This window comes from Chenopodium album, chromosome 4 (genome assembly GCF_948465745.1).
Source record: "Chenopodium album chromosome 4, dcCheAlbu1.1, whole genome shotgun sequence".
NCBI lineage: Eukaryota > Viridiplantae > Streptophyta > Magnoliopsida > Caryophyllales > Amaranthaceae > Chenopodium > Chenopodium album.
The window spans coordinates 4,083,229-4,097,013 of record NC_137837.1 but is presented as its reverse complement, the minus strand read 5'-3'; the positions used below and the strand labels follow the sequence as shown (position 1 = coordinate 4,097,013).

Here is a 13,785-nt window from a genome sequence, read left to right as displayed (position 1 = left end):
GGCCTGGGCTGGTTTGGGTTGGGGTCTGGGTGGTTCGGCGACGGCGGTGAGACGATGACGAGGGCTGGCTGGTTTGGGGTCTGGGTGGTTCGGCAACGTCTGGGAGACAGTGATAGGGGCTGGGTTGGGGTGCCGACCATGCTAGGGTTAAGTTAGGGGCTGGGGGTGCCGGCCATGGGCGCCGGTGGTGGTGGTGGTGGTGGTGGCTGGGTTAGGATTATAGGGTTTTTTTTTTTTTTTTTTTGAATTTTTTATCCAATAGTTGATTGACACGTGTACTGTGTGGGGCCCACTTAACGTTTTTTTTTTATGGCAAAGTTAAGTAGTGGTGAAAGCAAATTTTTGGTTTTTTTTGTGGTGTTATAATAAAAACTTTTTTTTGTGGTGTTATTATCAAAATTGTTACAATTTTTAGGAGTTATTTTCTAATTTTTCCTTAAATTGACATCCATAAAATAAAATATTTCACAAGGTCTTTTATTTGAAACACTCATCAAGGAAAGAACTAACAAACAGCCAAGACAAGGATGGTTTACCCATACTCTTCTTCAAAAAGCTCTGGTGCCATGAACCAGGAGTAACACCAGCAACAAAAGCTGCTTTTGCATGTTGAAGCATTCTCGGATTCTCCCAAGTTCAAGATCTCAGATTTAACCTTCCCAGGGTTTGCATTCACAAAGATATCATCACACTTGAAATCTCAATAATGATTGAAGGATTATGACAGTGAAGACAATCTAACCCTTTCAAAATCTGTCTCGGCCAATTCTTGATAGTCTTTATTTTAACAAGATTATGCTTCTTGCAATACATGAAGGTGATAAAATAGACTAAGGGAAATAGAGAAAAGAAAAAACCATACAGGTAGTTATCTCTGATACACCTTACTCATATAGAATCTTCATTAAGAGCACAAAGTGGAATTCTTGATTATCCAACATCCAAAGTCTACTATCTTTGCCACTTACAGTCAGCTCAACTTCAATTCAATTGATAAATTTCTTAAGCAATTCCTTTGATGAGTTACTTAAGTTGCCAGAAGACAAAAGGCTAACAAACAATGAGAAAGTGTCAGCATCAGCTTCAAATCTTTTCCTAACCATAACGTCGCAGTAGTATAGTTCATTTGACAAGTCATTATTGAAAATGTATCCCCGGATGATTATATTATAAGTACAATCATCAGGGGGGGCAACCATCTTCGTCCATTTTTCTTAATAATTGAGCAGCTTCACTCATGAGCCCTTTCTTGCAGAAGCCTTTTATCATTATTGTGTATGTTTTACAGTCCGGTTGCAGACCCCTTAACACAAGATTAGAGAAAAATTTTGCTGCATCTTCAAGTTGCCCAGCCTCACACAAGCTGTCCAATAGAATATTGTAAGTGACAGTAGTAGGCTTGATACCTTTATCCTCCATATCTTCAAGTAATGCTACTGCCTCATCAAACCGTTTACTTTTACACAGGCCATCAAGCAATGAACTATACGAGACAACATCAGGAGTAACTCCATGAGCTTGCATATCTGTGAAAAACTGGCGTGCAAGTGTAAGTCTATTGGCTTTACACAAGCCATCAATAAGGGTGTTATAGGTTACAACACCTGGTGTTATTCCTTTCTGAAACATTTCTTCTAATACAGTAAAAGCCTTGTCAATGTTTTTGAGCTTGACATATCCATTGATCATAGTATTCAAACTTCTAAGATTAGGCTCACAATCGTTTTGTTCCATGAGGCCAAGTAGCTTTTGTGCATTTTCCATCTGACCGCGCAAACAATAACCATCAAGTAAAGCATTGTAAGTAATGATGTTTGGAGCCACACCTCTGTGAGTCATGCGCTGCAATGTGGCTTCTGCTTCCTCAACATTACCATCTTTACAAAACATGTCAACCAGCGTGTTGTAGGTCTCAACAGTAGCCGCTATGTTGCTCTCCAACATCTCAGTCAAAACACCGTTAGCCTCTTCCCTGCATCCAGAATTGTAAAGGCCTCGAAACAACGAAGTATAAGTGACAACATCAGGTTTAATGCACTCGGTTTTCATAGCGGAGAACAGGTTCATAGCTTGTTGTAATAACCTGTCCTTACAAAGACTATCAATAATAGTGCTATATATGACAACATCAGGCTTACAATGACCAGCAGACTGCATTTTCTTAAACAAATCCAGAGCAGCTGTATTATCGCCGATTCTACAAAGGCCTTTGAAAATAGCACCATAAGTAACAATAGTGGGTTGGAAACCAAACTTGACAATCTTATTCAACAATTGAGCAGCTTGAGGGAGCTTATCATTAATAATATAACCATTGATTAAAGGTATAATGATTAGGGGGATAACCAAGTTTAAGGGATTTCGCCATTAGAGAAAAACCTAAATCAAGGCGGCCTAAATGACAATAACAATTGGCGAGAATACCCAATGAATGCCGATCGTATCGAATACCAAGTAATTCAAGCTGCCTAAAGAGAGAAATAATGGTGGAATGAGGATGAAGGTGTTTCAATTTGGAAATGGCAGTCAATAGCTGATTGAAAACGATGACAGAAGGAAGAGGATGCAAAGAGATCAATTGATTGAACATGGAAAGGGGTAATTTAAGATCGGAAAACCCTAATTCGCATTGTTCTTCAACAGAATAGAGAAATTGAAAACGGTCATGAATGATAGGAATGGAGGAGAAATAATATCTGGGATAAAAATGGAGGAAAGAAAGGAAGGGAGAACTACCATTAACGCCATGAAAGAAGGAAGAAGAAGCTAGACGTGTTATCTTCTTCATGTCAACTGCTTGGAGCTCTCACTAGTTAATTGACAGTTTGACAATAGTAACTGGGTTTCTAAATAATACAGTACTTTGTAGTTCGTAGTAATAGTGGCAGCTTCCAACCTCCCTTTTTTTGGGGGGGGTCGGGTTGAGCAAAATTACAAGTTTACAAACTCCTCTTTAATCTCAATTTACATAATCTTTGAACAAGCTGTCAATCTTCATGAAGTTTTTTGAATTAGGCTAATAATTATGTACAAAAACTTGCATAAATAAATAATACTACGTATTTCGTATGGTGTATTACGGAATATTGTAGAAAAGTTGTACACTACGGAGTAATTAGCACTCCGAACTTACTTATACTCCCTCCGTTTTTAAATACTTGCTCCACTTTGTGGACCCAACAATATTAATTACATATTCTCTCTCTATCAATTCTCTCCACCGCTTTTGGTTTTTTACAATTTTTTATTCTTCCACCAACCCCACTACTTCCATATCTTAAAGCCGTTTTATTGAAGGATTCTAATTATGGTGCTAATTTGCTGTTGCCAGAAAGGTCCCAGACTCCCAGCTCTTGCGGCTTACATCTAATACGTACAGTAGTAGTTTTCTTTTGCCTTTGTTATTCTTTGTTTTGCTTTTGCTTATATTCTTGCTTTTATTTCATCAAGTTTTGTGAGCTGTTTTGCTTTGGGGATTAAAAGTTTGGTACAAAAGTTTGAGGCACGAGAAGCAAAAGACAAGTTAATGCAAGTTTACCCTTTCATCAAGAAAAACATACTGCCCAAAATATGAATCACTTTCAACACACAGCCATTAACTTTACTAGAGTCTAGAGCAATCACACAACTGTTAGAAGATGTCAACGTGAGCAAAGAACAAACAGAAGGCACTACGACGTCAATTAGATTAGATAACAAGGCAGGGAACCTGCATCCTCATATTCTTAAGCTACATAGCTGTGCAACTAGTTACCTATTACACCTACTTAATTAACAGAGATCAGCCATAAAACTACTTGGTACACACTAACACCTAGCTCACTACACTTCAGTGACTACAATTTTAGTTTCCAACTCCTTCAGGGTGATAGTCCAGCTAACATTGGTCTTGGACCCGAAACTGCATGGAGGAAGTTGTCGAAAGGGCTGGCAGGAGGCAATCTCAAAGAACTTAACTGCTCATGAGATCCCATTTCTACATGCACACCATTTGTACGAGGCGAAACCTATGGCAACAAAAACAGCAACAGGGATTAAAATTGATAAACTTCTTGTTCCAACCTAATAATCCTTTATGCTAGTCTACATAAAGCACCTTTTGTTATAATTTTCTTGAAATGATTTTTGTTATTCTTATTAGCCCTTCACAATCTAACCCTTGCCCAAAACATCAAAAAGTGGACAAATTATCAGATGTCTATTAAAGACAGTAGCACCTTTTATCTCCATCAACTAAATTATTGCAGGTTCAGGGTTTATATTTATTGAAATAAATGATATTATTACTCTTGAGAAGAATTCGATAAATGTGGTGAATATCATAAACAATACAGAGGAGATCTTTGGGCAAGTAGGCAAGCTTCTAAAAGTTCCACATGAAACAAAACTTATTATAAAGCACTATAACACTATAGAATCTTAACAAAGCTCACCGGGTTAACTACTGTTGGTCCGTCAGACGGAAGAGAAAAAACATCGCCAGAAGAGGAATTATCATGGGCCAACCAATTGGAGAGCTTCTTCCTAGTGCCCGCCTCAAGAGCTTCACATTGACCAGCCATGGTACTGTATGATAGAGGAGAGGCCGATACAGATGTCCCAACAACTTGTCCAGCCACTTCAAGTGCCTGAAGATGTGCACAGAAATCAGTAAAATGGCAATACATGTAATTTAGGAGATTATGAGGATCTCATTTCACAGGCTATCCAGGTTGCCAATGCAGTGATATAATGGATTCTTTGCCATTCAAAGAGGAGAAATTGAAGGAGGGAGAGACTCACCGATTCTAATAGTTGTCCAATGCTCATTATATGCGAATCTGAACGGGAATGTGGCCCTCTTTGACCAGAAATATTAAAAACAGACATTGAACTTGTCACATCATCCTCAACAACTGAACTTATAGATAATTCCTGCAACATGATACCTTTATGTTACTTGAAATTGTGACAACTAGTCAAGATGCAAAAGCAATTAAGCTGACAGCACACAATGCAACGTACACCATCCAGAGAAGGGGAATCATTCAAGTGACGAATGATCTGAGTGTGATCCAATTCTCTTAGTTCTTTTGGGGCGAAGATGAAAGCCTCATCAGGTGTGAACATGGTAGATAGTTGATTAAGTAGCTCTTCTTCTTCTATCTAAAAGAAAATAAACAGAAATTTCTTGCTCAAATCTGTTAATAATAAGTTTATAACATGATGACCTAACATTCACAATATCAGCAACCAAACATACCTTTATTATACAGCAAAGATATCGCACTATGATGTCCAGCGTAATCTTCTCATGATCAAGATTCTTTTCTCGTAATTCAGAGAGGAATGAAATGGCTGCTTGGTTATCAATCGCTGAACCATATTGTCCAATGTCGACTTGAGGTTTGACATACACCAGAAGGTCCTCATTGATGCCCAAAAAGGGATCAACCTGTATGATAGCCAATAGATTAGAGTAGTAGCGCAAGATTGATCCCTTCCCCAAAAATCATAATAAAGTAGTCATTTTCCAACAAACATTATGAACAGAAATATTGCTATGGTAGCTGCCACTACAACCCCCTTACTCCCCCCCCCCCCCCCCCCCACAAACAGAATCCCCACCCCCAACCCCCCAAAAACAAGAAAAGAAAGACTGGCATTTCACTTTGAAAAGGAGAACAGCAAGCTGAAGTGGAAGTAACTAGACTGGTCTGTTGACTGAAACAACAGACCGAGTCAAAACTTATAAATAACACACAAAGAATAAACAATGATAACTTCCCCAGATCAGCCATCTCCAATCAGGACATGGGACTTATCTAAAACAACACAAAAAAGAAAAAACAAGGATAATAATATATAGTGCTCATATCTAACACTCACATCAGATAGAACTTGGGACTTAAGCAGATCGTTCAACTCAAGCATCTGATACATTCTGGCAGCAAACATTAGCATAGCAATTGATGTTATAAACATTGATCTCCGGCAAGCAAACGGTAACATCCCTACAACTCCAAAAGAGTTTTGTTAACAACACTGACTTTCAAAGATGTAAATATATAATATACTGTGAAGTATATCCATACCGCTGTCACCACGCAATGACACATTTCTTAGGGACAAGGGCAGCTGGAAAAAGCGCACAACAATGCTGTGATTTGTGTTCTGCATACAAGAATTTGGTTAGTTCTGAGTGAGTAAAAAAAATAAAAAATAAAAAAAATAAAAAAATAAAATAAAAATAAAAATAAAAAAAAAAACTTTTCTAGACTTCTGAAATGATCCATGCAAAAATAAATGGTCACTAAGCTTTCATGAACCATGGGACATTTTGTGGCAAAGTTACTCATCAATCAACTGTAATATGGACCCACTTCATGCAAAGGAACATGATATGATAGTCTCTGACAGCAGCAGTACAAGGAAAGTGAAACCAAAAATTAGGAACCAAAGTTGAGCTAACAAGAAAGGTTCTTGGTTTAGTTTCACCTTAATGTGTGAGGATATCAGCATCAAGCAATAAGAATGAGCTATTGCTTCAAAGTTTGATGGTAAATTATCTGAAAGATTGGCCTGTATCCAAAAGCCAGAAAGCAGTTGCAAAATCTGATCTTCACTCAGCTTCATTATACAAGTTTCCTGCGATAATTCAGAGTTAATAGAAAAAACCTCAATAAAGATTTTTGCAGTAGTTGAAATATGACTTCAATAATGCAAGATTAAACTCTCACACAAGCACAGTGAACGTCTTTAATAATTACACCACACCAATACCTCAGGAATGCTGTTTGTTCCGGCTGTCCGGTCAATAATAGAGCTTAATTTATAGAAGTTAGGAGAGCTCCGTCTCCATCCCTGTTTATACTCATCCTCCGGGACTTCTCTACCCTTACCCTCATCTAAGCCACCATCTACAGTCTTTTCTCCAGTAAAATCCTTTTCTTTCCGAAGCTTATCAAGTAAATCTGTGACTGATGCTAATGCGGATCTCCTGTTGGACTGCCATCTCCTTGTTTCATAAGATCTCCAAGAGCTTGGAAATAAGAGAACAGAAAAGATCTGATGAGCAACAACACGTGCTTCTGTATCCGTGTGCAGCATAGCTTTCAAAATTTGAATAAGAAGTGCTTCTGGGAAGGCCTGCATATTTCAGGATCACAACTGGATAAGTGCCATATAGCATAAAATGTTACTTCATTGTGCAAAAAGAGAGACAAAAAATGAAAAGAAGTTCAGCATGAAAACAATATTTTTCTTTATTATTTTATTTCAACAATAAGTTTTACCAGCTGCAAATGGGAATGGACTGCCACTGACACATGAGCAAGAATTAGAACTGAGCCCATGGTTGCCCGGGCAACAACTCCAACAGGAGGCAACTTCTCCAATGCTATCACCATAAGATAAAATAATGAATCTGCATCTTTAATCTGCAGGGAGGGATATGTCCAATGGGGAAGTTAGTTGGTAAAAGTTGATGAAAAGTCTGAATAAGAGGGCAAGAACTATATGGCTATAATAAAAAACTTACCCCCTTTGCAATTTCAAGAAGGCAAGATTCAATTGAATTTTGTAGGTGGATATTCAAGTTAATCTCTTCCTCTCGAACAGGACCAGCAATTGATTGCAGACTCTTCCTCAAGTGTCTCAACAAGTCACCAACAAATCCAATATCAGAAAGTGTTGCAACAGACCTAATCTGCCGTGCCACATTCGCAGCAGCTTGGACTACGCAAGACTTGACTAGTGGATCATGTGCAACATTTTTGTGGTCCATATGACGTATTATGCCATTTAAAATTACTTGCTGATTTTCTGATAGACCAAAAAAAAAAAAAAAAACAGAACAAAGGTACAAAGAAATTTTAGCAGTGCAGAACAAACGAACATAACAAGTAGCAAGTGTGCCTGCTCAATTTAAGATGGACTGAAATTGCAGAACAAGAACCAATAATTTTATCATACTAGCAAATAACAATAGAAACACGTAAACTTGAACAAGCCATTAAGAACAAGCATAATTTTTACAACATTCAACAAAAAATCCACACCTTCATCAAAAAGGATGGGGTCGGCTGCATAAACTGTTCACTTCTTTATAGTGCTATATTCTTCATATCAATCTTAAATCCCAAAATCTAAGTCATCTTTGGCCCTTGTTGGCTTCTTTCTAAATCCCCATATTACAGCAATCCATAATTATTCATACATCTCACTAGCATTGAATCAAAGAAAATGAACTAAACCTATGTTACATGAACTTGGAAACTACTATACTAGTGTCAGGCAAGGGTATGTGTCCAAGCGTCTTAGGCTAAATTGTAAGAATTTTCTATAATTTTAGCCCAAAATTAAGTGTTGGAGTGTCCACACCCATGTTAGAGTCAAAAGGATCTGACGTACTTGAGGTAAATGAAGAGTTACCAAACCATAACTAAGATGTAAAATTTTGTAACTTTATTTTTATATATTTTTTATTCTTTGAAAGGATAGGTGTAAGAATGTTACTAGAACATCTCGACTGAAAAAACACCAAACATTAGCTAAGTGATTTGTGAAGCAAGTGTACCTGGAACTTCCATGAAATAGCACATATCACAAAGAATTGTGACAGCTAAACCCTGCTGAGTAGACCAATGACGCCCTGCATCAAAATATATAAACATTGGCTCTAGAACCTGACGCATCGTGGAGCTCTCTCTTGCGAGATCAGCCAATCGTTGGAGACCAATTTGAGCCCACACTCTTGGATTCTCTATCTCCTCTCTGGTAAAAAAATACTTGGGGGATAAACAAAAAATGAAACAAGATATCCAATTCGAGTCCAGGAGGTAATATGTTCAAAATGTTTGATTACATAAAAATATATTCACATTCACAAAAAGTTTGCTGTGTTACTTTGTCAAAGAGGCAATGTTTTTCCTGTCTGGAGGAGGCCTAACAGCAGTACAGCAAGGACTTGCAACTCCAGCAACAGCACAACCTCCTCCTGCACATCTAACAACCTCATCCACCCACTGATGACGTGGTTCTTCTCTTTCCTCATTGTGTACATTTCCCTCATAGTTGTCCAATATGACTTGCACAATCTGTGGTTGGAAACAATACTAAACTGTTTAAATAACCTTTTCTTTACTTGAACAGTAGAAAAACAAGACGTAACACATGTGAGCTAGAATAGTCAATAAAACAGTCAATTAACTATTACAATAGCAAAATCAACACCTAGCTCAAGTTTTTAGAAAATAACCAAAAGTTATTTGGAAACATAAACCGTAATTACAATTACATTTGGAAATGAAGAGGACCAAATAATTCCAATTAAACAGCATACGGTGTATTACTCGAACAAGACAAAGCTCAATCAAAGGCTACTCGCAAATTCTATATAGCCATTACCCATCATGCTGCTGTCACTTCCCAAGAATAATTAGGTTTAACTCCATTCATCAATTAATAACAATATATATACTTTACACATTATATATCCATTCTACACATGATACATATACTTTACATTACAAAGAAAAAGGACTAGACACAAAAATATAGCCCTTAAGGGCTCAAGTTAAACATTGATTCATTATCTATAACAGCCTAGTTGAAACAATAAAGATAGTTATAGGTTGAAGCAAACAAATTACAACTAAAGACAAGGTAACATAGCAAGGCTTTGCATGCATATGATGTAATTGCCAACAGTTATGACCAAACCCAACAAGTAGGGGTGTAAAGACTTCTAAAGTTCTTAGTAAACACACCCAAGCCAACATTAAAAATTTACTCGTCCAAAATCTTCCAGCAAACTGACTATTGGTAGAAAAACTTGAATCCCCTCCCAAGCCATACACCAACCAAATATGTCCTAGCATAGATATTAAAACACTATGGAATTTGAGATAGTTAGAGAGTTTACTCACCTCATCTATATTGTGAAAAATGTTGGAAAACTCAGCCATGTACCATATCTGCAAGTTAAGTTACAAGACAATGATGAGAAATAACAAAAAAAAACCATAAGTAATGCTGAATTATTCAAAATTTAATACGGTGAAGATCAAAGTTGAGAAGTTACCATAGCTGAAAGGCACTGTAGGCACGAGGCTCTCAAAGAATGTTTTTGATGCTCAACCCCAGACTCCCGAGCTAAAATGCACACTTTGCTAACAAAAGTTGCGATGTTGCGGGCATAAGTGCCATCAGTCTGGGCATGTATCAAATTCTAGTAAGAAACCACATAACAGGAAAAAATAATTGCAGTAATAGTTCAAATACTGGAAACCAACTACAGATAATAACTAGAAGCGTAATTTACAAAGAAAAAATCAAAATGATTCATTGATTCCTATCTTACAAGGTCAGTTCCATAAGCCATCTTTAAGTTTATTACATACCAAGGCTTAAAAACCTCGAAGATTCATCCTGAAGTAAAACTAACAAAATACTTAAATTTAGATATTCCTTTCAGCTTCAGAAACAATGTGAACAAAATGAACTTGGCCTTCAAGTGAATATTTAATGGGTTTCATCTGTGAATTATAGGATATTCTGTGAATCATCACATTTACATCCACAAAAAAAACAAATGGAAGGTTTTAAAAATAAAACAAGGTGGGATATAAATAAATAAATAAATTGTGAAGTCAGCTATTAATAAAAAAAAAAGAAAAGAAAAGAAAAAAGTGGACATAAGCTGAAGCCCAAAAGCATGCTCTTCACTACTTAAAACAACTCTTCACAAAAAACAATGAACAAAGCTCCTCTATAATACAAATTTTACTCTACTAATATGCAATATGAAATCCCGTGAAGCAATGAGAAACAGGTCTTGTACTTTACCTGACTATAGATGAATCGAGTTAAAGTTTGGCATCCAGCTACCTGTACATCAACTTCCTTAGAGCGATCCAAAACCTCGTCACTAAGAAGCAACAGACTTGCTGCAAAGTATGCCCTAAAGAAAAAACAATTGCAGTTACACCTAGTACTCATTAAACCATTGTCAGTTTTACTAACACCCAAGGCTATTCTGAGCAAAACAACAAAGGCACATCACATTGCTGACAAGTGACAAAAAACAAATTCGTTCTGATTCAACAACATTTCTATTATTCAGACAATGAATACCAAAGTAAACGAGTTAAAGCAGAAGTATATGATAAGAGATAAGACTATCAGAACAAGAAGGAACAAAAGAAGGAAAGTCTTACAAAGAAAGTCACTAAACAATGGATAATGACACAGGAGGATCATGAAATCATAAAATCAGGGGAATAGGAGAGGATTTTGGTCAGTTAACAATTCAACATATCTGGCAATTTGTGTCAGTATCTCAACAATGATAATACAGTCATATACAGGACAAAATTCTTAAAAATATTAGCTCAGTTCTCATCTAGACAATGTTATGACAAATAGTTTAGGTGACACTTTTCATAAAGGACCAAGGAGAAAATTTTAAGAAAGAAAGTACTGATTTCACACCCTTTTACCCGATTCAGTTCCAAGTAAAATTAAAGAATGGATGGTCCTATCTTAGGACCTAAAACCAGCATTAAGCAAATGATCCCGCCAATACCAGCAATAATAAAATTAATATACATGTTGATTGGCAAGCAAACTTACATTTGTTTCCCACACATGCAGAGCAACTTGTTATAAGCTTCCATAACAATGCCAACAGTCTTCAGGTGTCCATATCGCAATTCTCTGAAGAATTTCTCTTCAAGTTGTTTTGTAATCTACAGTGATTTTGCAGGCCCAAACACAAAATCTATCAAGCAATGAAAAGGTAGATTAAAGTGTCAAAGTCAAATAACTAAACAACTCATACTCTACGACCATTACCTTAGGGATACGAATAGGATTCTTAGCAGCATACTCACACAACTTTACAAGCTTCCGTTCATTTGGCTGGCCATCCTGCACATGGAGAAAGAACTGAAATATTACGCTTTCTGCTGATGAAGAAACAAGGAAAGAGGATAGCTACTAGAGTTCTCCAAAGATTATACAAATGAATTAACACCATCACTTAAGTATCAGTGAAGCATTGCTGTTCCAGAAGAAGGTATAGTGAAGTACACCATTCGTACTGAAACAAACACAAATATAGAATCTCAATAATGCAAGCTTTTGTAATTTCCAGTTCCATACAGATCCTATAAACGTTATCTCAAAAAATCATCAAACCTTTCGTTCTCCACTGGTTATCATCTATACTTGGCAGCTGCAATGTATTCTCAATACCACAAATTCAGGTGATATAAACAACATTCTAAGAAAATCAATGCGCAAACAGTTGACGCTTGACAAGCAAAAGACCTTGTTCTCTCATAGTACAGAATTATCAAGAACTCTTTACATTCAAAATATATCGTCTCAAACAGTTATAGTAGTCATAAAACAAAGCTTCTAAGTACAACACACCAACAATAAAAACAATTATTCATATCATATTTCTATATTAATATAAACCAACATAATCAGTCACTTTTTGATGATTATAATTCAAACCCCAAAAAATATTATAATGTGGGAATTTTCTAAAATGTAATGTAAATTTAGAAACTCACAGGAGACTTGGGAAAAATATCAGCAATCAACTTTTTGTAGCGCTTAACAGGTTGCCTGGACCTGGACCTTAGAGCAGGACAACATACACACATGCTTCCACATGCTGGAAACAATTTCCGGGATATAAACCCCATTTCCTGCATTTTTCAAAATTCAATCATATTATCAAAAACTTACTCAAATTACTGAAAATAAATCTAAAATTAGTATAACAATGTACAAAAAACAAAAACAAAAACAAAATAATGAGCAGGAAAAAAAAATAGTGTAACAAATTGTTTAAGTACTGTTTTCCTGTAACTGTTGAGCTCAAAATCCACCAACATTATTCTAATGAAAAAGAAAAAAGAGCAAAAACCCAGGAAAAAATCCCAGAAATTGCCATAATGTCTGTAAAAGAACACCGAGAACAGAGAAAAAAATTACACACCCAGAAATTGTTTCGTTGTTATTTTTCTACAACAAATTAAACCCTTTTTTGTATGCTATATAATCAAACACAAAATGCAATTTAGAAGAAGAATTTTTTACAAGCAAAAACAATGAAATTAAAAATAAAATAAAAAGAGAGGAAGAAGAAACTTACCCAGCAACAGATCTGAGGGAGTGAAAGGAGATGAAGACCCCTGCTAAAAGGGGTATTTTCTCCTAAAAAAATTAATCTTTTAGGGAGAAATTTCAATTGAAAAATTTGAATATAAAGCAAGAGCTAAATGTAGAATGAAGAATCAAAAGGCTGACACACAGGAGAAGAGAGATGAACAAATGGGCGCGTGGTTCGAGGCAAAAAATTAAAAGAGGGAAGAAATGTCACGTGATTGTCATCACTTTGTTTGCATTTTAGTAATTCACTCTTTTTCAGCATTTTGGGAAAGGGTAGAAATTATTTTGGTCTAATTTTTTACATCAACTTAATAATGGCTAAAGTCCCTCTTCTTTTTGGTCTAATTTTTCAAAAAAAAAAAAAAAAAATACTTGTACCACCTTAATTTAGAAATAATTAAATCTAATTAGATTTTTTTTTTGTGTGTTTGTTTATTTATCGTTGGATAAGTTTTGAAAAGTACATATTTAAAAGTAGGTTATACATATTAATATGAATCTAATCTAAGTTCATCTCATTTGGTGATTGTCATCTTATGAATTAGTGTACATATTAGGTCAATGTTTAATCACATATGAAAATCAAATCAGATCATATGAATTGAACATAGTCTTACA

The 13,785-nt window shown here is 36.0% G+C and overlaps 2 protein-coding genes and 1 pseudogene across 2 annotated transcripts in view; all 3 read right to left on the bottom strand.

Annotated features, from left to right (window-relative positions):
- Positions 1 to 13,785, bottom strand: part of LOC145628617 (putative rRNA-processing protein EBP2 homolog) — a 36,382-nt gene that overhangs the window by 14,555 nt on the left and 8,042 nt on the right. The window lies entirely within an intron of this gene.
- Positions 728 to 2,793, bottom strand: LOC145628615 (uncharacterized; annotated as a pseudogene).
- On the bottom strand, positions 3,673 to 13,315 carry LOC145628614 (protein SEMI-ROLLED LEAF 2-like). Its single transcript, XM_081680952.1, has 20 exons — positions 13,151 to 13,315; positions 12,564 to 12,701; positions 11,836 to 11,910; positions 11,614 to 11,729; positions 10,828 to 10,942; positions 10,064 to 10,192; positions 9,909 to 9,956; positions 8,887 to 9,077; positions 8,558 to 8,754; positions 7,520 to 7,803; positions 7,275 to 7,418; positions 6,763 to 7,128; positions 6,478 to 6,627; positions 6,075 to 6,153; positions 5,869 to 5,993; positions 5,243 to 5,434; positions 5,005 to 5,145; positions 4,783 to 4,914; positions 4,434 to 4,628; positions 3,673 to 4,007 (listed from the first exon to the last, which is right to left on the bottom strand). The coding sequence occupies exons 2-20, from the start codon at positions 12,696 to 12,698 to the stop codon at positions 3,861 to 3,863; spliced, it is 2,961 nt and encodes a 986-aa protein (XP_081537078.1). The 5' UTR covers positions 12,699 to 12,701; positions 13,151 to 13,315; the 3' UTR covers positions 3,673 to 3,860.

What these genes read in the sequence shown, in the direction of transcription:
- LOC145628614 (XM_081680952.1), bottom strand. Translation starts at nt 12,698, where the DNA reads ATGGGGTTTATATCCCGGAAATTGTTTCCAGCATGTGGAAGCATGTGT. An exon ending in TTCTTGAAATTGCAAAGGGG is followed by an intron (nt 7,419 to 7,519) that starts GTAAGTTTTTTA and finishes CCCTCCCTGCAG; the next exon opens with ATTAAAGATGCAGATTCATT. An exon ending in TTGGACAACTATTAGAATCG is followed by an intron (nt 4,629 to 4,782) that starts GTGAGTCTCTCC and finishes GCACATCTTCAG; the next exon opens with GCACTTGAAGTGGCTGGACA.